Genomic DNA, 25869 nt, shown 5'->3' with positions numbered 1-25869 from the left:
GGGGGGCTCTTTTGCAGTGACGTCACGTACGGATGTAGCAGTGTGCTGCGTAGATTTATTTTTACCGTCACTTCCTGAAAATAAACGTAATATTTGAAGTGACTTTGAGTAATAAATTATTTAATTCTGCTCGACCTTTCACTGCGTTCGTGTAAAAATCCACCCACTCATGAATATTAATGGCGGGGTGGGCCTAATGGGGAGTGACGTCACGCGCGGGACACATTCTTGGCTTATTATAGCCGCAATGTTTTATCGCCCATATAATATTCCAGTACCGCACTCGTGTTGTCCATTACATGGATGGCCCACGATGTAGAGATGGCACATGTCAATAATCTGATAAACGAACAGCATGGGTCTTAAGACAAATCTGCTCTAGAGTTGTGCACTTTGAAAAATCCTGCTGGTTAGCGTGTCTCAAATCATAAAATACATTTTAGCATTCATGTGGAGAGGGGGAACCGTATTAATTTGTAATGTAGAGCCCTTTGTCAAGTAACAGAACCATGAAGGCCCCCCTCTATAGCCGCGTTGGTTATGGGGGTTGTCACACCATACTTCACCATGCTGGTCAATATGGGGGGGTCACGGGGCCCAGATTTAGTTCCAATATTATTTGCGCAGATGATTTCCATGGCTGAGAATCGAGCGCAGGTCATTCGGTTCATCGTGCACTGCAATAACCACCAGTCAATTCTGTACCAACCCATTAGTTTCATAACACCAAAGTTTAAGTGCGAATTAAATAGTTTGCACCCAAATATACGTCTGTATACTCCAATCTGTTTTTATTAATAAATTGCCAAATATGATCCAAGACATGCAAGAATCGGGTCCATCTTATTCTCCCCACAGTATAATTAAGAGGTACCGACCTAGTTTTGTGGCTTACACCTCCAAATACAATGCAAGACGATTTAGCCAGATTGCTTTTAAGGTGAAAAGCATCGATGGTACACGTGATTTGAAACCCATTGACAGAGCCATTAAATACAAACTTGAAGAGCAATTTGTATGTCAGTGGCCTCGATTTTTTTTAAGTTCAAAATCTTTCTTGGTGGCAGGTATTGACAAGTCTGAGTGCTTTAAAAATGGCACTTTTCTGCTGGTAGTGCCAAAGGAGCTTTTTCCTTAATTTCAGCAGTGGGACGCCAATCCCTGTGCATGCATACGCACGAGTAGGCGCTTACTAGCAGCAAGTGCCTAAAATATACTCTTAGTTCTTTCGGTAAAGTCACGTAGGTAAAAAATTAAATAAAAATTAATAAAAATAAAACAATAAAAATCACGACGTTTCGGAGGCAACACACGCTTCCGTCTTCAGGTGAAACCGTCACAGCAAAATATCTGTACCTGCCTAAAATATGCAGGATCCTCAAAAAAAAAGTCCTGAAACTCGTGGCTTTCATAGATGTCAATTATTACACTGGTCAACAAAAAAAAATATTTCTGGCCTGGACTTTTGCAGCTGTTTTAGACTAATTTCAGGGTGCTGGTTCCAAATCTGATCTCAGATTTGCTCCATCACATCTCATTTTTATGCTATCGGCATACCTCATTTTCATTGATTTTACCCAAAATTAACTTTGTTACTTATGATTGCAAGTTGTTGCGAGTCAGTGACTGCTTTAGTGTTAAAATATGGTGCTGTATTTTTAGGATAGTGTGTTTATAATATCATTTTATGTATATATCCACATTTATTAAATATTTTTCTTCTGCAGTTTTTATTGAAAATGCAATATTTGATATCTCAAAAACCTGATGTGATAGACAAAAACTGATGCCAGATTTGGAATCAGCACCCCAAAATTATCTTAAAACCATTGGAATACATTATGCCAGAAAAAGTGTGTTGACCAGTGTTATCAACAGGCACTCACACCCACCTCCACAATCCACCAGATAACACCTCATGCCACCTCAGCAATCGGCTTGAGACAACGCCTCCACACCATCCAGCAGTTGTCCAATCTTTGAGCCCCAGCCACAAAGGGTTCCGTTCCACAAGTTTTGGTAGCGTATGCAATTAAACTTCCTGTTGTTCAGGCCAAGGCACAGTCGTCGGGCAGTGGGGAGCAGACCTGACGACATTTGTCATGGCGCTTTCGCACGTAGCAGGAAACTCACAAGCAGGTTTGCCATGTTCTCCTCCCACTTTGCCACCTTGGGTTGGTTGGAAATGCTTCATTTTAACTCTTAAGTTTAAAATTAGTTTTTCCATCCTGCCATGGGAAAATAAGTTACTCCTTGGCATAGGGTGTTGCAAGCGATAGACAGCCCTTTGCTTCCACCATGCGCCTACGATGCCCTGGACTTGATCTTGGCCATACGCCAGTATTCACTCGGGTCCCGACGGCCACAGGGGTGTCCCGATTACTCCCAAGGACCATTGTGTACAGCTTATTATATTAGTATAGATTTCACTCGCAGCATAATCCCTTGCAGTCCCCGGCAGGCTGTTGAGTTGACTTTGCTCGCCTTCATTCCCTATTCCTGCTGTTGTGACGACTGCCGGTAGTGCCGCCTGTCGATTGGCTTAGCGGTGGTGATGTCATCCGCCTCCTGTGTCTGCTTTTATACACAGCCCCGAGCCAATGGGAGAGCAGCTCCACTCTAAGCCGATGCACCTGGCTGTCGACAATTTCTCCCCATCAGAACTTTGCACGCGTTTTATTCAGCCAATCAGCTGCTTGAATTTGAAAAGCATTCAAAATCAACCAATGGTTAGCAAGCGTTCAATCACCTGCTGGGGAGATGAGTCAATTCTCTCTCCACACTTTCAAAATCCCACTATCAAGGTGGTAATTCTGCAGGCTGTACAGGTGACTTGCCACTTCCCCAAACGTGCAAGTTAAGCCAATCAGAGCTCAATAACATCTAATTGACTGCGCATTCATCGTTAGCCAGTGGGCTTTCCGACCACGAGACAATGCTCAATAATGGCAGTGACCCCATTGAGAGCATGGTCGAAAACCTGCCCGCCCTCCTGAGAAGTTACTGCACCACTGCACAGTGTTTGCTGTGCATTTCCACTCTGCCCTATAAACAGCCAGCAACCGGAATTAAATTCCCAGCCACAGCCATCTTCAGTGGCTCTTGATATCTGAACCAGAGTGTGGGGCCTCCCTCAGGTGAACTCCACTTTAAATGAGTATCTGGTGTGTGTTTAATCAACATCAGCAATGGGGCGGCTGGGCGTGGTCCTGTCCATACCACCTCCTCGCTTGTGTGCCACGCCATCCTTAATAGGTGCTCACGAACAGCACTTGCCAGAACCGTCTGTATTTGAAAGGCTTCATGGAAGGATCATTGTCTCCCTGTGTGTGCAGACAGTGCAGGCCCTTGTGACCAGTGGCGCCAACTCCATCTGGGAGCACTCCCTGCTGGACCCCGTGCAGATACAGAGTGGCCGACGCAAGCCCAACCCTCAGGATAAGATCCAGTGAGTGCCAGCGATGTCATTGCCGTCCGTCAAATCTCACACTGACCGCCATCAACAGGCGTGCTCACTGCCATCGCTCACCTGAATCACCCTGGGTCATGAATTTTCATTTATTGCTGTAAACATTATCATCGTGAATGTATGACCATGATCGTTCGGTGTTTTTATCACTATTAGACACAAACTTTCTGCCCTGATAGTTAATGCGGTACTCAGTATTCACTGTTAATTTTGGTTTATTCCGATATTGATTCCCATCACTATTGAAGTAATTGCAGCATTAAATTGCATTAATGAATGCCTATCGAGTATGCCAATTTAATGTTCCGTGTCTTCATTGCCGCCGTTAAGGTGGTTAAGGTGTTATCATGCGGTTGTCATTGCACAGTACACTGGCAGATGCTTGATTATACGGCTGACAAAGTCACGCTTATTGGAAAATGTCGGGAGTGGAGAAGGGAGGTAGGCCGTTTGCTTACGTTTTTTTTGCTTGGCTTTTTTTCCACCAGTGGGTCACCTTGAAAGCCACAAGCAATTATTTCTATGTTGGTTGAATAAGAAGCGTCAAATTGTATGTCAACCATCACTGTGATTTATTAGTCTAAGCAGCCGTGGATGCAACCCGTGCAGCCCGTGTTATTGGACTGCAACCAAAGCAATTATGGCAAAGACACACACATACACATACCCATTGCCGTGAATCCTTCGCCATCCGTACAAATTAGTGTTGCGAGATTGTAAATGTTAATGATTTCATAGAGTAGCTTCTTCTTTAAGTAAACCTTCGTTCGCTCGAGTCAAGATATTTATCGAGTGCCCACAATATTTGGCGTGTAAATAATTCACTCATTCCCGCCCAGCGATTCGATGACGATTCAGGGTCGAGGCTCTGTTCAAGAATCGGGGTTTTTTTGCGATAATTTTTACAAACTCATTTGCTGTTTTCTTCATACTCTTTGTTTTTTTTCGGTAAAGTCAAGTAGGTAAAAAATTAAATAAAATCAATGAAAACAACTCAAATAAATCACGACGTTTCGGGCGCAACACAAGCATCCTTCTTCAGGTGGGGACAACGTAGCGAAAGCACAACCGCTTAAGTGTGTCTTCATTTGGGTAAATGTAACATTCTCACATGGGGTCGTTTGATCCTACTTTATTATAATGTTTAGTGCGGGTTGGTCATCCTACATAGAGAGAGGAAACGGGCAGAATTAATACTGTACTCGCACCATGGATGTTCTTGGAAACAATTCATTTTTAAACAAGGCTGGTACGAGCTTTGTGTGTATATTGAACTTCGTTGGCAATGTCCGCCAAAAATGAAGTGGTGTTGTTAATGTCCTTCAGGCTGAAGTATCTTCCTCTTCCACGTGTCTGTCCCACTCGTGTGGGGGTCCGCTGTCCTTGCCAACCTTCCTCTGGCTGAAGTATGGCTCTGACAGAAGTTACGTGCTCATCGTAAATATTACCATTATGTGTAGGTCGTGCGGCTGCACCAATGAGAATTGCCTCGTGTCAGATACATTGGGCACAATGTAATTTGTTGTGACAATGCACGTTTCATTTGACAGACCCCATTGAAGTGTTTCATTTAGTTTTTCTCTTCCATCCGAGGTTCTGAAATAATGCTCCGTTATGGGCTTTACTTGTTGATCTGGTGCAGAAATAGATTTACTTGTGGTTTAATTTTTCCTCGGTTTAAGAATGTGAGTGCATTATTTGTTAGTCTTATGTTTGAAGAGCAAACCTCTACGTCGGTTTTTCAGTTCTGCTTAATGGCTCTCCCCGATATGTTTTACGGCTTGAATCGTGTGTTATTCGGTGTGGTGTCCAATGTCTTGGCCCAAGTGCTGGGAGCTTGTTCAGGAAATAGATTAAGCAGCTAATTTCTTTAGAACTGCTTTTTGTGTTTAGTTTATTGTCCTTCCCCCGCACCTCCAATTAGCACGGTTGGCTACGTATGGTGCGAAAGAAGTTCAACATACATACATACGTTGCCTGCCGCTGCTGGCATCACTAGTTCTTGAATGTTGGTTGAGCCTCAGCTCTCCCCAGCACATGGGGCGAAACGTTGGGCATCTTGCCGAAAACTCATCAGAGAGCTATAGCAACGAATGAAAAAACATATTATGTAAGCATCAGTTATCAATGGTGGGTGAATGTTGGCTTTGGTGGACTTTGTGCTGGGTTATTGCAAGATAAGATATTTATGCTCGTTTTTTTATTGCAGGTGAGGTTTGTATGTTTTCATATTCAAGTGTGGTGGCGCATGCTTGTAGTTCAGACAATTCGGAGGTGTGGTTTGTTGATCATCCACAAACTGAGACTGAATATCTGTGAGACGGCACCTGCTGTGCAACTTTTTTACGAGGAAGCACAGCAAATACGTTTATGATTAGGTGGACTGAGATGAAATGCTTCTTTCTGATATTTGGCGATGCATTATTTTAGTGCATCGCCAAATATCAGTGGTAATCAATGTGCTTTTGAATGTCCAGAACCGTGTGTTCTTATTTTCCCAGCTGAGAATGCATTTGTGTTACTCTTCATGCATTCTGTTATTTGACAGCCGAATGCATTTGAAAAGTGTCGTCTTGCTGGTTTTGTAACGTTTTATTCCACAGCAGTTTGTGATGATCTGAAACCATAAAACCCGGCTTGCTGGACCTTCGAGTTATTGGCTCAATTTCAGAATGCCATAACCCAACCACATGCAACATAGAGCAGTTTTATTAAATGATAATTTAAGCGTAGACCACCCAGCTCTATTACTATAATATATCTGCATCGGCTTTCAGAATGTCATAAAATAAAGGTCGAGGCAACGGTGTTTTAAAAGCGCATAGCAAGGAGCCCTGCCAAGCTGGCTGTAATTGAAAAATGTCACCACAAAAAAAGTCCACTTTTGCTTCAGTTAAAGATTACGAACTCATTTCCCCAGCACATTGGCAAGAGGAGGATGATCAGGGTGATAGATGACACCTCCATGCAGCACGTTAAATCGTGTGTGCTCTTGATACGTTCTTGTCAGACGAGCCTTGCCCTAGGGATGGATGAATTGTCGGCTTTCTAGACCGACACTTTTTGGAGTAAATTATAAATTTAGAGATATGCACCCAATTTCCTCCCATCCTCTCCGACCTCCCGCCCGACACATTTTTTCCCCCCACAGTCTCGCCAGAGACAGGTATTTGATACTAAGGAGATGCCGCCAGCGATTACACACTCGGGCGCAGCTGCCCAGCTGGAAGTTTCATACGGATGTGCTGTGTCGCCATAAATCAGCTGTTTTTAATATTGCATTTTTATTTAGCATCCCACATGTTGAACGCCAGCCCGCAGCGTTTGTGGCATGGAGGAGCAGCGATACATTTATTGTGCGCACGGATTTATGAGCTACATCTTGTGTAGCCTTCTAGCAAAATTTTAAATTGTACAATTACATTACAGGTCAAAACAATAGCAGTTGAGTTATGTTCCATACATATTTAAGTCACATTTAAAGTTATAACTAGGGTTATGAAGTTGAGTAGAATCAACTTCGTAAGGCTCGCAGGATAGTTTTCCATGTGGCCCACGTGCTTTGGAATGCGCATACAAATTTGGAATTGTGAAAATCAGCAATTATTAGTACTCTATCATTGGCTAAATGTTATCCATTATTGTGGCTATATTTCACAGGTAGGTGACAGATATAATTTTTTTGCCAGATATTAGGTAGAACTTCTATTCAAACATTTGTTTTCTGCGACGGCATTGCCGCACAAATAGTTACGACTTCCTTTATATACAAATTTTAATTTCCTGTTATATTTGCTAACTATCTGAATTATATTTGTAGAAAGTAATGTGCTTTGTGATAATAGACGCCAGATTCAAAGTGCCATAGCAATTGCGAACATTCTTGTACATTTATTCTAAGCATATTCTGGATGTCTGCTGCATTGGTAAAGTATGCTCTTTATAATTTATATCGCGTACACCAACAGGAGGTAGAAGTCATATTCATTGTCTTTCATCATTTCAAGATGCATTGAGTTTCTGTGGATTCTGGTTCAGCTTCTGAGCAGCTAATTTCTTAAATGCACAACATACGTTTGAAATTGTGCATCTAAGAATTGATTACTTATCATTCTTGCAGTTATGTTCAAAATATATGCTATGCGTGTTATCTGTAGCATAATGGCATAAACGAAACGGAACAAATTGGACAAACGGTAGAAACAGGATTGGCCACACAAACGAGACAGACTTGGAAAATTAGACAAAACATAATGCCTTCCTGAGTTGAACCGAGACCCTGAACCATAACAATGAATTGCATCTCCGTGCAATTGAATTACTTTCGTCGCGTGCCTAGTTCTGGACTGCAGAATTAGCAACGGGGTGGTGGGGAGTCTGACAAAGTCCGTGTCTGCCCTGCAGCCCCACCAAGGCTGAGTACATCCGGGCCAAATACCAGCTGCTGGCATTCGTGCACCGCTTCTCATCTCGAGATGACGAGAGTGTTACTGCCGAGGACATCAGCAAGGTATAACAAAGGCCTGAGGGTGTCGTGAAATGCGCAGTGTTATCCATGCCACAATGTTTAAGCTATGTGAAATTTCCTACATCTCGTTTATATTTAAACGCTTGGAAGGCACCGTGATCACTTATGTGTCCTATCCAGTTTTCTGTGCTGCAATATTGTCATCTGTTATGGCCAAAGTGTTTTTTCCTTGTAATTATTTTAAGAATATGGAGGGTGTTTGAAATATATTAAAGAGTTGCTTAAATACACTGGATATTAAGTGACTTGGTTTTGAGATGTACCGATAACCAAATCATTGCCCAGAATGTGCTGGATCGCATGGGATCTTGGAAACAAAGCAGTTGAGCCTGGAAAGCACTTTGATGGATGACCAGCATGCACGCCAGGTTATCATAGGTGGCCACATTCCTTTTGCAGGGTTCAGTCAATCCGTCTGCAGGAAAGCCACGCCGCTCTTGTATTCATTTAAATCGTCGTCATTGTTATTGTTATCAAATTGAGAATCCTGCAGAGGAAGTTTAAAAAAGTTGCACGGATGTTATGGCTGCACAGCGGCGCCCTCTCCCCGCCCTTCTACAGGGAGCATGCGTCTGCGTCCGCGGCGAGCACACCTTGTTGTGTTTGTCCCCGTTTGCAGCAACTGCACTCGAGTGTGCGAACTGGAAACCTGGAGACCAGCCTGCGGCTGCTGTCCCTGGGGGCCTATGCAAACTTCTTCCATACGGTGAGAATGCCACATCGCCGTGGCGAGCTGGAATACATTCGGCATCTGTTTCATTCGGCTCGAGGAGCAGCCACGGAGAGTAATGGCTAGCACACTGGACCAGCAATCCAAATGTCGCCGATTCGATTCCATCTACCGGCATTGTCAGTTGAAACAATGTACAAATTTCTCTAATCCCACCCAGCAGTATAAATGGTTATACCGCAGTTAAACTACCAACAGGTTGCGTGTAGTGGGGTAAAGTGCGGGTATATCCACCTATTGCAAGATGCCTGGCCAGCATGGAAGAGTAGGCAAAATACCTTCGACTAGAGGGCTCTCTAGAGCTTCCGCTTGTGGAGGCCCTTCCGCCAGCAATAGCGTGAGCGAGCAATTGCAGGGCTCTGCACCTTTACCGTTACCCCTTGCCTGAAACTGAAGGCCCTGACCCAGCTGATGCTGCCCGACTATTGTGTGAGCATCGTGGCCAGATGCCCATGGGAGACTTGCAGTGCGTGACTTGGGCCTGTACATTCCCAGTGGCTGCCAATGTGGATGATGAGTGATTTGTGTGAATTGTGCATTATTTAGGAATGCCTAATTTCAATAGTTATTGGGGGGGGGGGGGCGTTTGTTACCGTTTTTTGTTGTAATTTTATTCTCTTTTTAAATGCACAGCGCTTTGGGACATTAAATTTTGTAAAAGGTGCGATATTAAATGAATGTTGATGATGATGGCAATGAGCGCACTACTGCGTAGGATTTTAGAGTTGTGCCGCACAGTTCTCCGATGTGTTTGCGGGTTGTGCCGCGTATTGTTTGGCGTCATTTGTGACTTGCTGGAAATTCAGCTCCTGCAGAAGTTCCCAGCACACAGACATGCCAAAACAACACGTGGTACAACCCGAAAACACATCGGAAAGCGTTGATGATGAGCTTTGGAAATCTGTGGTGGTTTGCAGGATGTTATTTACTTGTGCGTTAACTCCTGACCCAAATTATTGTTTTATGTTTGTAATTGATGATTCCAATGAAATACTTTGGTACACTCACGGAAAATACATTTTTGCATGCTCATTTGCTTTGGGTAATGAATTGCACACGACTTCTATCTATTTGTGTAATTTGCTTAATGTATCTTTGTACCTGATGCTATAAGCAACATATGTAGACAAAACAATTCATCTTTATAGCTATCCAGCTTGGGGATTTATTCATCCGTACATTGTAGATCATTATTTCTAAATCTGCTCGATGAAGGTATCTGTTTTTAAAATGTCATTAATCTAGTTTTGTTCCAATTCCATTTCATTTCCCGTGCCCAGCAAATTACCTATATAGCAGCTGGTGCATTTCTTAAATTCGAGCAGGGGCGGTTTCTTCATTAGGGCGATTGGGCGACGCACCACCAATGTCATTCAACCACAGAGTCACGCTAGCCGTCACTGTCAGCCTCTGGATATAGTCCAATCAGCGTCATGTCACGTTCTGTGGAGTACCGCCTCTTTTTGGGCGATTTCACTACGGCTGAGAATCGCCCCGAGTGGCGCCATAGACTTACATTCAAAGACGGGGGCGCTGCAATGCATTCTCTATGGCTTCCGGGAGGGCATGCACTAACGTGCTTACGTCATCATACGTGCTAACGTCACCATACGTAAGCACGTTTCATCCAACAATATAATTTATCGCCACCTAGTGGAATCTTTAATAAAATAAACTTGAGTGGTTTGTTTTAATAGTGAGTATATAAACAAACAAGATGTATTGTAAGAGTCACTTTATTTTTCATTAATATTAAAGAAGTGAAGTTGCCTTTACATGCTTAAGCTGTTAATTTATTCATTGCATGGGTGGACCTTATCAATCATCCAGACATTTGCCCCCCCTTGAGAGATTTTGCAGGAGCCGCCACTGAATTCGAGCCCATATGTTTATCGTGTGATTGGATCCTGTACTTATGTTCTGCATGCCCATCAAGTGTGCAGAAGAAAGCACGAAACTTTGTCATTATTTTAAACGTTTAACTGTTAGACCGTGTTGGACAGTGTTCCACTCCTGCCACTTTAATTGCAGCAGCCTCGTATATGCGTTTGGAGGATGACATTAGAGAGTTTGGTGAATAATACCTGAGCTGCTCATGCATGAATTACCTTTGGAGTAAATCGTCTGCCATTCTGGCAGCTTTACTGTAACACTACATTGATGCAGTGAGAGAAATGCCATTGTCATGTTTTTCTGATGTACAGCCTCGGGAATCAATGCAGGGGCATTATTTTGACATTGTAGGTTAACATGGATTATGTCTGTGGGTGCTTTGACTGTGAGTGAAAGCACATAAAGGGCACATTTCTGCTGATGCTGCAAAAATTGCATATGCCAACCTGTTTCATGATGTTAGAGAAGCTTGGTGAGTTAAATGTACTTAGTCATTTAATTAATTATTTCAGGATATTGCCATGGGCAGATGAGGAGATTATGGTTCCACACAAGTGGTTACACATGCTACCCTGTGAAATTATAGGAATGGGACTAACTGAGTTGCCTGACTATAAATAATCCAGTGACCAGCTCTCCGATGTGTTTTTTGGGTTTAAGCAGCGAGTGGGCTCGACTCCTTGAATAGCACGTGATCACCATATCCGACGTTTGGTTGCCGATTTTTTTTAATCGAAGAAGATCCCAGGACATGGGGCATAACATCAGAAGTCATGCTGAGCGACACGCGCCAACAACCCAGAGGACTCACCGGAGCCGCACGGCACAATCCCAGTAACCTCGCCGACAACAAACAAAAAAACTTGACCGGCTGATGCGCTGCGTCTGCTGCAGGAGCTAAATAGATAGTTACATCGTATGAACCGTAGAAGATGTTGAAAGCTTGGGAAGGGGGTCTTCGTCCAGCAGTGGGTAGATTACGACTGGTGAGGATGATGATGATTTGTAATGATGGCAGTTGACGTATCGTCACATGCCTCGTCGTGCTGTGCTCATCTCACGTTGTTCTAAGGCCACAAGGACTGGCATGCGTTTGGCCACGTACCAAAGTGCCGTACGGTGAATTTATGCCTCTGGGCTGTGATAGGAAGTGGAAGATAAAATGTAAGTGGGCCACTAGTGTGGGCAGACATCTGCTCAGAATGGAAACGTCATTAAACAGTAATATAGTATGTATACCATATTTAACACTTATTTATCAGGTTTTTCATATCATTGTGGAAACTGTTTTATTTTTGTAAAAAAAAAACTACAATATCATCGTGTGCACTGTTTGTATTTGTTCTGTTACCTTGTGTGAAATGTGGCTTGCATCTGTATGAAAGTTACGTCTGTGGCCCGCCCTCTCAATGCTGCTGCTGCTGCTTTCTCGCGATGTGTTGAGCCAGGATAAGGGCTCCACTCCTCTCCACGTGGCAGCTAAGGCTGGGCAGACGCTTCAGGCAGAGCTGCTGGTGGGATACGGCGCAGACCCTGGGGCTCTGGACATCAATGGAAAAACCCCCGTGGTATACGCACGGTATGTATGTATGTTGAACTTCTTTTGCACCGTACGTAGCCAACCGTGCTAATCGGAGGTACGGGGGAAGGACAACAAACTAAACACAAAAAGCAGTTCTAAAGAAATAAGTTTTCAATATAGATGTAAAAGGGCATAGCTCTCCAGTGGCTTCCTAATATCGGATGGAAGAGCATTCCAGACGGCCACAGAAGCGCATCTGAAAGCGTGCAATGCAGTGACCGTCTTTATTCGGTAGTTAGTCAAAAGCTACTGTGAGGATAACTGGAGTTCGCATGATGGTTTATGCTCCTTGAGATCAGCAAGGTATTGTGGTTCATTTGTCGCAAGCACTTTTCTGTATAAGGAGTGTGACATGTTTTCGCTCAGCAACCGGAAGCCAATGCAGCTCAATAAATAATATGGTATATCGTTGCTGCTTCAGTTGAACGTGTACATTAAGCAATGGGTACATTAAAATAGTGTGTATATTCCTGTCACTGAGAAGATAGGAAGGTCTTGATACTTTGGCTGGCTGGCTTTATTCAGGAAATATTAAGGTTTACAGAGAAAGTCTTAAAGTCACTGGGGAGGGTAGGAACGTAATCCATCATGGGAAGACCCTCGTCCAGCAGTGGATCAACGGTGGCTGCTGATTATGATGAAGGCTGTTGTTAGCTTTGCCATTTGCACCTTTGTTAATCTCACTCCGCAGCAGAGTCTATGCATACAGCTGAGGATAGGGCAAAGGGTATTCACAGTGAACACCTTGCATGCAATTTTAATACCAATGAATTGTGTCCTGCCCAAGCTCACATACTTTGCTTACAATACAATGATGTTTCTGATATGAATTTGTTACCCGTGTAGTACACTAACATAATTTTAGAGCTGGACATAATTGTTACTGCACAAAAACTAACAAAAATGTTGCAGGATCCGTCAAGTTTAGCATAATGCATTTAATCTGTTTTATTACGATTAGTCTTACTGGTCTGCTGGGATATTCAGCAGCTTCAAAAAACACGAGCAATGAAAAGGCTGCCAACCCAATCAATGTAATGTGGAAGCAGAAAGAAAATTGAAATGGATGCTTTATTGAAAAACAATGAATCCCACGGGGCAAATTAAGGGATGTAATTTGTAAGCCTTCTTTATGTTCTGTGGGAGCTGAAGAAAATCAATAAGGCACCATTCTCCACACAATCTCGCCGGCGGTCTGATTGTACACCTAAATCAAATGCGAAGTCCCTGCGCGAGGCATAATGTTAACTTATCGGTTGTTTTGAGCACAATTTATACGCGAAAATTTAGCCTTTGGTGGAGTTTTACTTTGCAGTGACACACAGATTGACGTTGAAGCCAGCTCTGGTCACAGTTATCATAGACTGCTTTATTTTTCTGTTGGCAAAGAGTCGGCATGCCTCTAACAGTGTATTTTTAAGGCCTCTTTATAACTAAATTGATTTGAGCAGACTAGTTCAACAGCATTTTGACGAGCGTGAATATGACTGCCGTTTAATTTGTGATAGTCACGTATTCTTCCATATCACATTTGAAAGCTCAACGCACGAATGTAAGGGCTCAAAATAGATAGATTTTTTTGGGGTCATGTCGGGTAAATAAAGCACGTCATAAACCCCCTCTTTCATCCGACACAGACGGTGAATTAAGTTTTCCCGTGAACGAAAGTGTCAATTACCGCTGTAGCACATCGGTGTGTTAGGGAGAGAAATCGTGCAGCATTTAAATGGGTGCGATGTTTCACTTATAGTTACAACCAACACTGTTCGACAGGAGCCTGAATTGTGAAAATATCCTCCGGTCCTTGGGGCCTTAAATAGGGGACGTGACATCATCAATGTACGTCTACAAAGGAGCAGAGAAGTGGTAGGAAATGATACATAGAGGTTAATGTTTTCGCATAGGTCGTTATTTAAACAATACTTATTACTTGACATAATTGAGTCATTAGAATGCTTAAAATAACATAATTTATGCAACTACATTAACCTTTAAGTGTCACTTCCTGCCACTCCGTGGCTTCTTCACACATGCTAAAAACTCCCATCAAGGAAACATCCCATTGGGGGGGAAAGCCACCCTGTAATGTGGAATTAATGAAGGAAATTAGTAACTTAACCTTGAATAGTTTATGCCGGTATAATTCATGTGCACTAAAATGCATGATGAATTCACGATGAAAACATGATGAAAACAATGAGAACAACCAAAAAACTAGGTCAACTATGAGGTCAACTGAGAACACTTCTCCCATGAATTCCTACTTGGTCTACTTCGTAGACTCTTGGGACGCTGCCATGGAAACTTAAGAATCTTCATTGTCAACACCCCATTTCCAGAAAACTCATTGATATTCACGATACGGCACATGCCGTTGTGCACGCACACATGATGACATCGATGCACACTGTGGGCGATCGCTTTGTGACTAGTGTCACCGTCTCACGCCTGCCCCCTAGGCGTGTGTAGAGTGGCAGGGGTACGCTCACGAATGGGTTAGCGAGCGGAGCCCAGCGGTTATCGTTCAGCAATGTGGCACTGCCCGTACGCCGTCCCCTAGTCTGAGTCCACGGGTGGATGGTAGCTCCAGGAGTGAATTATTGATGTGCTCTATCGGAGACTGCCCTTTTCAAGGAGCCATGAGTTATAAATACCTCGTGGAAAGTCACAGCTTTCCTTGTGAAAATGCTGTGAAAGTTATTAACAATCGCTCCTCTTCATCTTGAGAACAAGTTTGCTGTAGCAGGCCTCCGACCTGGAAAACCTCTCTGCGTGCAGTACAACGTCGCATCTCCAATCGTCACATATCCATATTTATGCAATGGTATAACTGTAATTTCCAATATAGATGTTCACAAATATGACATTTTCAAATACAGTCATGTAATCTTAATTGTGCATACATTCACTTCCAAGCACACTGAATTTTCCTGTATTCAAAGTAATTTAGACTTTCTTTTTTTCCAGTATCTTATTTGTGCACAGTAGTGCTATCCCTTTCTCTCCATGTTCACATATTTGACATTTTCACATAAGTTTATTTTGATTTGTTATATGGATGATCCCGTTTAGCCAGTTTCCTGGCAAATTTCACAAAGCAGATTCGTGGTGCTGCATGAGCATAGATCCATGGTGCGTGATAACACACATCTGCCTCAATCCCCAGTGAGTTGGATTTACGACGTTGTACCATAAAGAGAAATACATACATACCTGTGACAGATTTTAGTGGCATTTCACTACAGTACAAGCTTATTAGCACAGTTGGCTACAGTGCGAAAGAAGTTCAACATACATACACACAAAAGCAAAGGCAGCTTTACTTGCACACAAGTGCAGTATTGCATCGTGTCCTGAACAGTGTCTTCCGATGTGTGGTTCTAACACCGTACGGTGTCAGAAGTCGCCAGATTCATCCGATAGATCGCGAAACAATATCAAGCTTGGCAAAGTGACAGATGTGGGCGTTGGTGGCGCATGCCTGTAATCCAGCACTGTGGAGGCAGCAAGGGTTGGAAGATCACACACACACATGTTGTGAAACTCCATTCCCATGGATGCCGAGGAGGAGCCAGGAGATTTTAGTACGCCAAAAATGTGGACTCCACCTCTTCTGCCTGTGTGGGATAGAAAGTTTTTTTAAAATCCTTTATATTAAGTTCACTTGCTTGCGTGCTTGCGTGCTTGCTTGCTTGCTTACGACCGTGCAAATCTTTCGGTCGTTTTTTAACCCACTTCCCGTGATCCAATCGAGCTGACATTTTGCTACACAGACTCGTTGTGCGTGACAATTAATTTTCGTGAAAAAAAAATTCCAAAATGTTACACTGTTAAGGGGAAATTTTTTTTAATATTTAATTACCAATTGCTTAATGGTGGCAGACAATCATCTGACCCATAGGTGGCAGCCATCTCAAGCCAGAGGACGAGAGGACTCTAGCCGCCACGCATATAAAGGATTTATAGTGAAAAACTTTGTTTTTACGGGTTAATTTTTTACCTCCTCGTAAGTATGGGTTTTCTCCGGGTGCACCGGTTTCCTCATACATTTTCTGATAACACCCTAATATATGTAGAGGACCGCAGAGCTTGGCCAATTGTTGGCACCGGCTCACCGCGTGACTTCCTTCCCGCTTGTCTGCGGTTCTTCGTGCCTCTTGAGTCGTTCTCTCTTCGAGAGCGAGCGGACACTGTATGCGTTACAAAGTCAAATTACTATGATTATTATCAAACGAAATCTAGCTCTATATTCACGATTTCATAATGCGGCGCAAACGTTGCTCCGTCACTCCCGACAGGCTCGCAGGGTATCACGAGCTGGCTGAGAGGCTGTTGGAGTGTCAGTATGAGCTGACGGATCGCCTGGCCTTCTACCTTTGTGGAAGGCGTCCCGGTGAGTTGGTAACAGCACTGACAGACGTACATTTTACTGGGGGAAGGCAATTTTGAGGAGACCTCCATCGAGCAGTGGATTGACCATTTCTGATGATGATGATGATTATATAATCATCAAAAGGACAACATCCCTTTGTTTGGAGTTCTAAAAATAATTCTTTTGAAGTGCATATTTTGACTTGAAGTATATTTTCATCTTATTTATTTTTAATTCATGCTCCAAAAGGAAGTTATGACTGCGATCGGTTTGACACAATGGAGGCGATGCGACCTTCACATTTGCATTCATGCTGTGCAGTGAATGTTGATTATACATCATCGTTGTGCCGATTGGTTCAAATGCGGAACGCATTATGAGCATACATTATTATTGTCAATTCCTTTGCAGTACTTGAGCCTCTGCATGGATTTTAATAGCTGCGACAGTGTTGAAAGGCACCTGCAAAGCATATGCCTCCCTAGCTTTATGAAAGTTGTAATAGTTTGTCTGAAAATGCATGTGGCTTGTACGACAGGTGACTTTGACTCTTGCGGGTGCTTGTTAATGTGTTTGTAACAGACCACAGGAGTGGCCAGCACTTCATCATCCCACAGATGGCTGACAGGTAAGGGACTGCAATCTATTAAACACCTCTTAATGCACTTCGGTTTTTCATGACAGCCACTCAGAGCACCTCGCGTGCATTTGTTCCGAAATTCCTGCAGTGTCGTGTACCAACGCTGGGAAACAATTTGCACTTGTTGCCAAAAAAAGATCTAAGTGTTGTTAACCTTTTGAAGCCACATAGCAAAGTAACCAGGTGGCATTTTTTCGAAGGAAATCCACGCGTCGAAACTGGTGTTGCATCCGTCCTCCGCTATGCTTGAACATTATTGAGTAGACTATAATTATCAAGGTGCGAAGGATGTGCCTTACATTGAATTGTAAATTAATCTTATACTCATAGGTGTAAGCCTCCCTCTATAATTCGAAATAGTGTGCAACTTAGACCATTGTTAAAGGCAATTGTGTGTGTAGAATTCACTGTTGGAATTTTGCTGCGGTCGTGTTTAAAATAAATATATTACAATCTTTTGCAACAGAAGGACACCAAAGTAAGTATCTTTTAAATTTAAAAGCCATCTCACTGTGATCAAATGTTCAGTATGATCATGTCTTACAGGTATCTAGACAAGAATGAAAGACTTGATTGACATACACAATTTTATTATAGCATAGCGACTGAAAATATTGTGTTGCCGTAAACACATTTATCGTGTATATTCTATCTGATTTAAAATACTTTATATTATAATGCATGACCCTTGCAATGCCAATATGTTGCTTGCTTTTGGATAACATATTAAAACTAAAGGATATTTATCATTGGCATTTAATGTTCAGCTGCTGATGATACAGGAAATTATCTGAGATGTTTAAAATCCTCGTTTTTAGAAATACGTTTAACTTACAATGTCAGTGATTGACTTTGCTTTGTGCTTCATGAAACTCCAGTAATTTATGGGTGACGGGATGGCTGAAGGGTCAGATCACTGAGCCAGCACTGCTGAGATTTCTTGTTCGATTCTGGCCCAGGTCCCTCAAGTATCATCCAAGTCACCAAAGACTGTGCAATAAAAAAAAATAACATTACATTTGGTTTTCATTCAACTTGCCGAGATATTGGTTATAAAGATAAAAAAAAATATTGGTTTTGACTGACACATAATGAGCTCTGCTCATTAATCGGGCACATGGGAATGTGCATTGCCCTCTAGTGCGGATAAACGAGCTCTTACTTGAAGGGAGCTCAGCTGTTTCGCATTATCTCCTTCTTTCTGCAGACCATTATGTGATCTGCAAGAGGTCTAAACGGTCACAACTTTACTTCACAACGTGCAGCACATTTGAAATTAAATAAGGGAAATGACAGAGCAGGAACAATTTGCCATAAAAACCCAACAAGTCATAAACATGTCTCTCAGCATTGACAGGACTATTTGCACATTAAAGTTTGCAGTGTATCGTGATGGTTTTGGCTGGTCTGTGATTTGACTTTGTTCTGTTTGTTTACGCTCAGCCTGGATCTCTCCGAGTTGGCGAAAGCTGCAAAGAAAAAGCTTCAGGCTGTAAGTGTTCTCTGAAGCCCTCCGCAGTAAACTCATGATCGCTGCAAGAGAATGTTTTTGCGCACGGTTGCGTGCACTTTATGCTTTTCATGTGTTTTTTCCAACAGCTGAATAATCACCTTTTTGAGGAGCTGGCAATGGATGTGTACGATGAGGTGGATCGAAGGGAAACAGACGCAGGTTTGTGTTGCCTACTCGCAGGGGCGGTTTCTTCATTAGGGCGATTGGGCGACGCACCACCAATGTCATTCAACCACAGAGTCACGCTAGCCGTCACTGTGCCTCTGGATATAGTCCAATCAGCGTCATGTCACGTTCTGTGGAGTACCGCCTCTTTTTGGGCGATTTCACTCCGGCTGAGAATCGCCCCGAGTGGCCCCATAGACTTACATTCAAAGATGTTTTTTTTCGAACGGGGGCGCTGCAATGCATTCTCTATGGCTTCCGGGAGGGCTCGCACTAACGTGCTTACGTCATCATACGTAAGCACGTTTCATCCAACAATATAATTTGTCGCCACCTAGTGGAATCTTTAATAAAAGAAACTTGAGTGGATTGTATATTAATAGTGAGTATAGAAACAAACAAGATGTATTGTAAGAGTCACTTTATTTTTCATTAATATTAAAGAAGTGAAGTTGCCTTTACATGCTTAAGCTGTTAATTTATCCTTTGCATGGGTGGACCTTATCCGTATCAATCATCCAGACATTTGCCCCCCCTGAGAGATTTTGCAGGAGCCGCCACTGCCTACTCGGACGATGACGTTTCTCATTGTAATAAGTTCACGCATTTATAATTGTGTTTCACAGTGAATGCGCACACACGTTTCTTCACTGCAAAATAGGAGTGGATGCTTGAAAATTAACACTCGCATTGTTATGGTTTCTCAGCATGCCTCCCTCAAGTTTCCTGAAAGCTACATTAGTAGATTTTTCTCGGTTTTTCTGCAGCGCAAATGTTAAATCAAGGCATTTTTATTCTCGATTTGAAGCTTTCGTGACTGCAGGAATCCACACTCTTTGGTTCTTTCGGTGAAGTCACGTAGGTAGAAAAATAATAGATCACGACGTTTTGATTGCAAAGCAAGCAATCGTCATCAGGTGGAACAAAAACAGCAAGAGCCTACTTCAGCAGTTCTTTCTTGCTGCGGTTGTCCCACCTGATGACGATTGCTTGCGTTGCGATCAAAACGTCGTGATCTATTCTTATAGGGCTATAAATGTATGGAACAAATCTTTCTGGATTATAAATTGCTCTTAGGTTTTTATTACCCTGAGAAGTGTGCTTATGTTGCGAGTTTGGCTATGAGGGAGCTCGTGTTATTTTTTTTTATTAAATAAAAACAATTATTGCTATTTGAACTTCAGAGTGAAAAGTTAATTCAATTTATTAATACTGTAATAATATGAGACTCAGCTTTGGCAAATTACAGAATTTGAAAAACATCATGTGAGAGCTTAATAGCATCTCTTGAAATGCAAGGGTTTTATGGTACAGTTAATAAACCAGACAGACGTAGTTGTGACTTGTTAGTAAACGCATAAAAGACACTCAGACCAGCAGTAGGTAGCCAGTCTTATTATAGAGAGCCTGGATGGAGTGTTTAACTTTTAAAACAAATAAAAAAGCCGATTGTAAAACCAGATCCAGGCTATATTTGAGGCTTTAATTTGAATGTATTTATTTATTTACCACGTTATAATCATTGCCAAAAAAACTTGGTCTAATAAGTTGCAGGGTGGGTCCTGAACGCACAAGTGGTTAGTATTAATTTTATTTAACGAGACAGTGCAGCTGTTTTTAAAGACATTGTACTAACCGCAGATAACCATAGCGACACGACTGCACTCTATGATAGCTGGCGCCAAACTGTGCCACACTCCTTCCCGTATGGCATTGTGAGAGCCTCGGTACCAATAAACTTATTTGATTGGATTCCGTTTTCCATCGGAACAAGAATATCTATGAAATTACCCTTATTTTGACATTTTTTAATGTATATGTTTTAATATTTAATTGAGAATCAAGCCATATATCTAGAAATTTGTCATAGGCGATATTTTCGATGGTGGAACTGTTTACACAAGGGGTCCAGTTTTAAAACAGATGTGGGCTCCCAAAGGACAAAACGTCACCGTGCCTATGTTTATAAGATCCGTTGAATATTGTTGAGATCAAGCTGCGATTTTATTCCTACTTCATTGACAGATGAAGCAGGAATATGAAGTATCATATCATTTGCAAAGATGACTTGATAGTCTTGATTTGAAGCTTTCGTGACTGCAGGAATCCACACTCTTTGGTTCTTTCGTTAAAGTCACGTGGGTAGAAAAATAAAATAAATCAATAAATAATCAATCACGACGTTTTGATCGCAACATATAAGCGGCCGTCCTCAGGCGGAAAAATAACACTGGTCAACACACTTTTTCTGGCATAAGGTATTCCAACGGTTTTAAGGTATTTTTGGGGTGCTGATTCCAAATCTGGCATCAGTTTTTGTCTATCACATCAGGTTTTTGAGATATCAAATATTGCATTTTCTATAAAAACTGCAGAAGAAAAATATTAAATAAATGTGGATATTTACATAAAATGATATTATAAACACACTATCCTAAAATACAGCACCATATTTTGACACTAGATCAGTCACTGACTCGCAACAACTTGCAATCATAAGTGACAGAGTTAATTTCTGGTAAAATCAATGAAAATGGGGTATGCCGATAGCATAAAAATGAGATGTGATAGAGCAAAATCTGAGATCAGATTTGGAATCGGCACCCTGAAATTAGTCTAAAACAGCTGCAAAAGTCCAGGCCAGAAAATAATGTTGTTTTTTTGTTGACCAGTGTAAATCCAGCAGTGGAACTGCTAACGTGCTGCTCATGGAGCTCCTAGACTCGTGTGCGGAAGCTGCTGTGGTGTAATGATTATCACACAGGTCTTGTGATCCTAAGGTCACCAGATCGATCTCCCGGTGCAGCAGTTTAAACATTGAGACATTTTTTTAAAAATCCCCACTACCTCTGTTCACCCAACAGTATAAATGGGCAGGACTACAGGTCGCCAATTGGCAGGTCCACATGTGGTGGGGAAAAGTTCGAGTACCCCCACTTCCAAGACTTCTTGCCAGCTTGGAAGAGTAGGCCAAACTATCATGAGGCCTCCTTTGCCAGTAGCAAAATATAATAATAGGTTTTTACCCTTTTTTCTGGCAACAAAACTGACACCTTTTTTCAAGTAATCATGTTTGCATTAACCACAATACCTGTGGTCAAAATGCAAAAAAATGCTTACCCCGAACCGTCATACTCTGATAGTGTGTTGTCTTTGAATTGTACGCCTTTTGGCGTCATCTGATCCAACACCATGTGAGACTGGGCTCTAAGAAAAGCTGTCTGGTGTGGACCAATCAATTTCAAGGACAATGCATACATTATCAGAGTTGTGGTTTTTTTGCATTCTGACCGCATGTATTGTGGTTAATTGAAACATGATTCCTTCAAAAAAGGTGTCAGTTTTGTTACCAGAAAAAAGGGTAAAAAACCTATTATTATTAGACCAAACTACCCTTTTGCGTGGCTCTCACTAGCTGTCTGCAGTGGAGGTCCGTATGCCAACAGTGGCATGAGCAAGGAATTACAGGGCCGCACTTTAACATTTTACTCATGAGGAATTATTCTGCAGTCCAAAAAATGGGGAGACTTTGAGTCCTGCCTCTAATCTTGGCTGCCCTTAGTCTCACTTTCACTGTACACCCACCTCGCAGCAGCCATTTCAGGTTAAGCCAATCTAGATAAAAACCCTGTTGCGTCTCGTTATTGAGTTGAGTCAGTCTGATGGATTGCCCCCCACGGAACGCTCATTATGGGCAAGGTTGGCATGGAAAATGCCCCCAACCCCCATGCACAGAGCCCATTTGAAACAGTTATTTAATTTAGTCCGTGAAGCTGAACGTACTCTCAGCTGACCTGGACGTGCCAGCCGCGGGAGAGTGCAAGAGCTTAGATTTATGTTCACGTGATGTAGGCACGGCTTTAGTTGTATGGCTACGGCCGTGCTTTATACGACAGTGACACTTCTCAAACGGCCCTTTGCATATTCGTGTGCGAGCGCACATGCACGCGTGTCTGATCTGACCCGATTTCTCTAACTGTATATGATGAATAATAAATCCTTCACAGTACAATTTGGTGTCAATAATGTATGTATGTTGAGCTTCTTTTGCACAGTATGTGGCCAATCGTGCTAATCAGAGGTGTGTAAAGATAAATGTGGTGCTAAACATGCCACCACCCGACACAGCCAATTAGTAAGGTTTGTCACATGAGCAAAATGTGCCAATTAGTGTATTGGAGAGTTAACCCACAACATTTACAATTCCAGTACGATGTTTTTCTGATGATTACAACCAGCTTCATTGGCTAATTGCCTGCTTAGCTGATGTGTTAAACCAAAATATGGCATTTTCAAAGCTTAAACCAAAAAAATAACAGAAAAATGTCAGATGTGAAAATTTTGGGCTGTGGACCTTATTCACATTGGCTTAGAAAAAAGGAAAAACACAGCCATGCTTGCATTTTGCCGACTCCACTAAATTAGGAGCAAGTACAAAAATGTGTGCGTTATTTTATAATTGATAATTTCGAATCAAAGTCTTGGAATGGTTTAGGAAGCTGTTCTTTGAAGTGGACCCACCCTGTAATTTTCAGGGCATTGTGATTGTCATGAAATCTCTCCCTCTTCAACACCCGCACATGTTGTGGCCCTTCCCCTACGCCCCTGGTTGTGCCAGTACAATCTTTTATTTTCATGTCAAACCAATTTTTCTCCAAATGTAAATTTTAAAGAAACCTGTGCACTTTGTAAAGAATGTTTGTTAGAGCTTCCTCTATTTACCATCATCATAAGATGGCAGTTTGAGCTAGGTCAGTAAAGTTATCTGTACACACATACATGCTTGATAGCATGAAGATTTGATCATATTAGTTTAATTCCTATAATCTTCCACATATTCGTCATGATGTTGATGACCCATAATACAGGTTTTTTTGGGTTAGATTGCGTAAATATATAAATGTGTCGTTAAACCCGCCACCACCCGACACAGCCAATTAGTAAGGTTTGTTACGTAAACAGAACGTGCCAATTCGTCACGAGTACAGCACACCGGTGTGTTGGAGAGCCAAGCCACAACATTTACAATCTGAGTACGACGTTTCGCCAGTAAATCCGGCGCCAGCCGGATGTTGATGACGCACATCGTATCGAGATGTTGACGGTTGTTGAAACAATCTGAAAGTTTATTAACTCCCCCCCTACCCCCACTATGGGGGTAAAGTGTGGGAAACTCACACCTCTTTCAGCATGTCTAACCAGCATGAGTGAGTAGGCCAAAATACCCTCGAGAGGGGGGGCCACTCCAGGAGGAGGCCCCTCAGCCAGCGGTGGCACGAGCCAATAATTGCAGGGCCGCCCTCTTTACCCCTTTTTTCGCGGTCACCCGAGCTCATAGGACGTGTGTGTGCACGCGCGGTGCCTTGCAGTGTGGCTTGCAACGCAGAACCACAGCATGCTGCTGAGCGAGCGCACCGTGGTGCCGTTCCTGCCCGTCAACTCGGAGTACTCGTCAACGCGAAACCAGGCAAGCCGTGCTTTACGGGGCAAGGGTGTCGGCCGGAGGAAAATACACGGCGGAGTAATGACAATTAAAAAAGCTTGTAGGCCGATGGCCAAATCACCCGGAAAGCGCCCGATCTCGTCAGGCCCTCGGAGTCTACGGGAGGGACGACTCTGGATAGCGCTTAGATGGGCGACCACTATGTGTATAACAGGTGTTATAGGCTGCTACGGGGCTCCGTTGTGGCCAGCAATGAGCAGTGCAGCAAAATCCATTCTAGTGTACTATCCCGCCACGTTCATGCCTCACCGTCTTGACCAACCCGCACTGACCAGCCTGGTGAAGTATGGCCAACACACCCCACGTCGAGATGGAGACAGGTGCCTCTGCTCTGGAGGCACGGGCTGCTGCTGATGGCGCTGGCTGCTGCTGCTGACCAATCGGGCTTGTAGGGGCGCTACAACTGTTTGCCGGTCAAACGCAGCGGTAGTCGTAGCGTTTTTCTCACTCTGCTCTCGCACGGCACCTCTTGATCCTTGTTCTCCAGGGCCGGCAGAAGCTGGCGCGCTTCAACGCTCGCGAGTTTGCGACGCTCATCATCGACATCCTGAGCGATGCCAAGAGAAGGCAACAAGCCGTGACTGCTCTAGGGCCCAAAGGTATCCAGCCAACTCCCCCCCCCCCCTCTGTGTGTACACACAGATTGGCAAGAACACCTTTAATATGCTCCCAAGCGCAGCGGCGTATGGGGAGCCAGGCAAAGCAGTGTGCTGTGGCTCTTTGGTACAGTGAATAGTAATTAACAATGCAGACACTGTGTTAAAGAACTTCAGCACCATTGGTCACTGGATCCGGTCAAGTGACTAACTTATCCACAATCATAATGTTGTGGGTTCAAATCTGTATAGGTTATTAACAAAACCATTTTAAGGTCAATAACATGAGTACCGCTTTGTGGAAAGTCCGCGGTGGCTTGCTTGAGGAGAAACTGGCTGCTACAAGAGGTGTTTGTAGTTTCCACCACGGGGTCAGGATGGACATTATCAAATAAGAGAGTCCGGGCTGCAGTGGTCGTCACGTCGAGCTCTTGAGGTCAACTTATTGCGGAAGCGGCCCATATTTCTTTTTCGGGTTGACCTTGACCCCGCTCCCCATGCCGGCAGACGTTCACCTGACGAACCGGAACGAGAACGCTCGTCCCGCGGACGACCAGCCCGACTACGACAGCGTCGCCTCGGACGAGGAGCCCGACTCGGAGCAGGGCCCCCACGGCAGGGGCGGCCGCAGCAAGGTGGTGCACCGCTCGTCCGCCACCGCCGCTCACAGACGGCTTCCGTGGCCACGCTCCTGCCCACAACCGCGGGCAGCTGGAGTCGTCTGCTTGGCAGTGTGCTCCGGTGCATGGGAATCAAATGGCATTTTTTTTTTTTTATAAATTTTAATTTAATTTTTTACCTACGTGACTTTACCGAAAGAACTAAGAGTATGAATCCTTGCAGTCACGAAAGCTTCAAATCTAGAATCAAATGGCAGT

At 43.2% G+C, this 25869-nt stretch overlaps 1 protein-coding gene across 5 annotated transcripts in view; it reads left to right on the top strand.

The window, feature by feature from the left end:
- The window catches only part of LOC144933099 (ARF GTPase-activating protein GIT2-like), a 72966-nt gene that overhangs the window by 30878 nt on the left and 16219 nt on the right, over positions 1-25869 (top strand). For 3 of the 5 annotated variants that reach the window (XM_078857624.1, XM_078857626.1, XM_078857623.1), the window contains exons 4-15: positions 3336-3448; positions 7874-7979; positions 8617-8703; positions 12069-12199; positions 16501-16595; positions 17157-17202; positions 17681-17692; positions 18658-18706; positions 18814-18886; positions 24262-24359; positions 24883-24994; positions 25499-25626. In XM_078857624.1, coding sequence (XP_078713750.1) covers positions 3336-3448; positions 7874-7979; positions 8617-8703; positions 12069-12199; positions 16501-16595; positions 17157-17202; positions 17681-17692; positions 18658-18706; positions 18814-18886; positions 24262-24359; positions 24883-24994; positions 25499-25626 — 1050 coding nt within the window. The remainder of the gene's footprint in view (positions 1-3335; positions 3449-7873; positions 7980-8616; positions 8704-12068; positions 12200-16500; positions 16596-17156; positions 17203-17680; positions 17693-18657; positions 18707-18813; positions 18887-24261; positions 24360-24882; positions 24995-25498; positions 25627-25869) is intronic. The other 2 variants (XM_078857627.1, XM_078857625.1) reach the window with 1 other exon arrangement.

This window comes from Lampetra fluviatilis, chromosome 6 (genome assembly GCF_964198595.1).
Source record: "Lampetra fluviatilis chromosome 6, kcLamFluv1.1, whole genome shotgun sequence".
In the NCBI taxonomy this organism is placed as follows: domain Eukaryota; kingdom Metazoa; phylum Chordata; class Hyperoartia; order Petromyzontiformes; family Petromyzontidae; genus Lampetra; species Lampetra fluviatilis.
The sequence above is the reverse complement of the archived record's forward strand: the minus strand, read 5'-3'. Positions and strand labels throughout refer to the sequence as shown.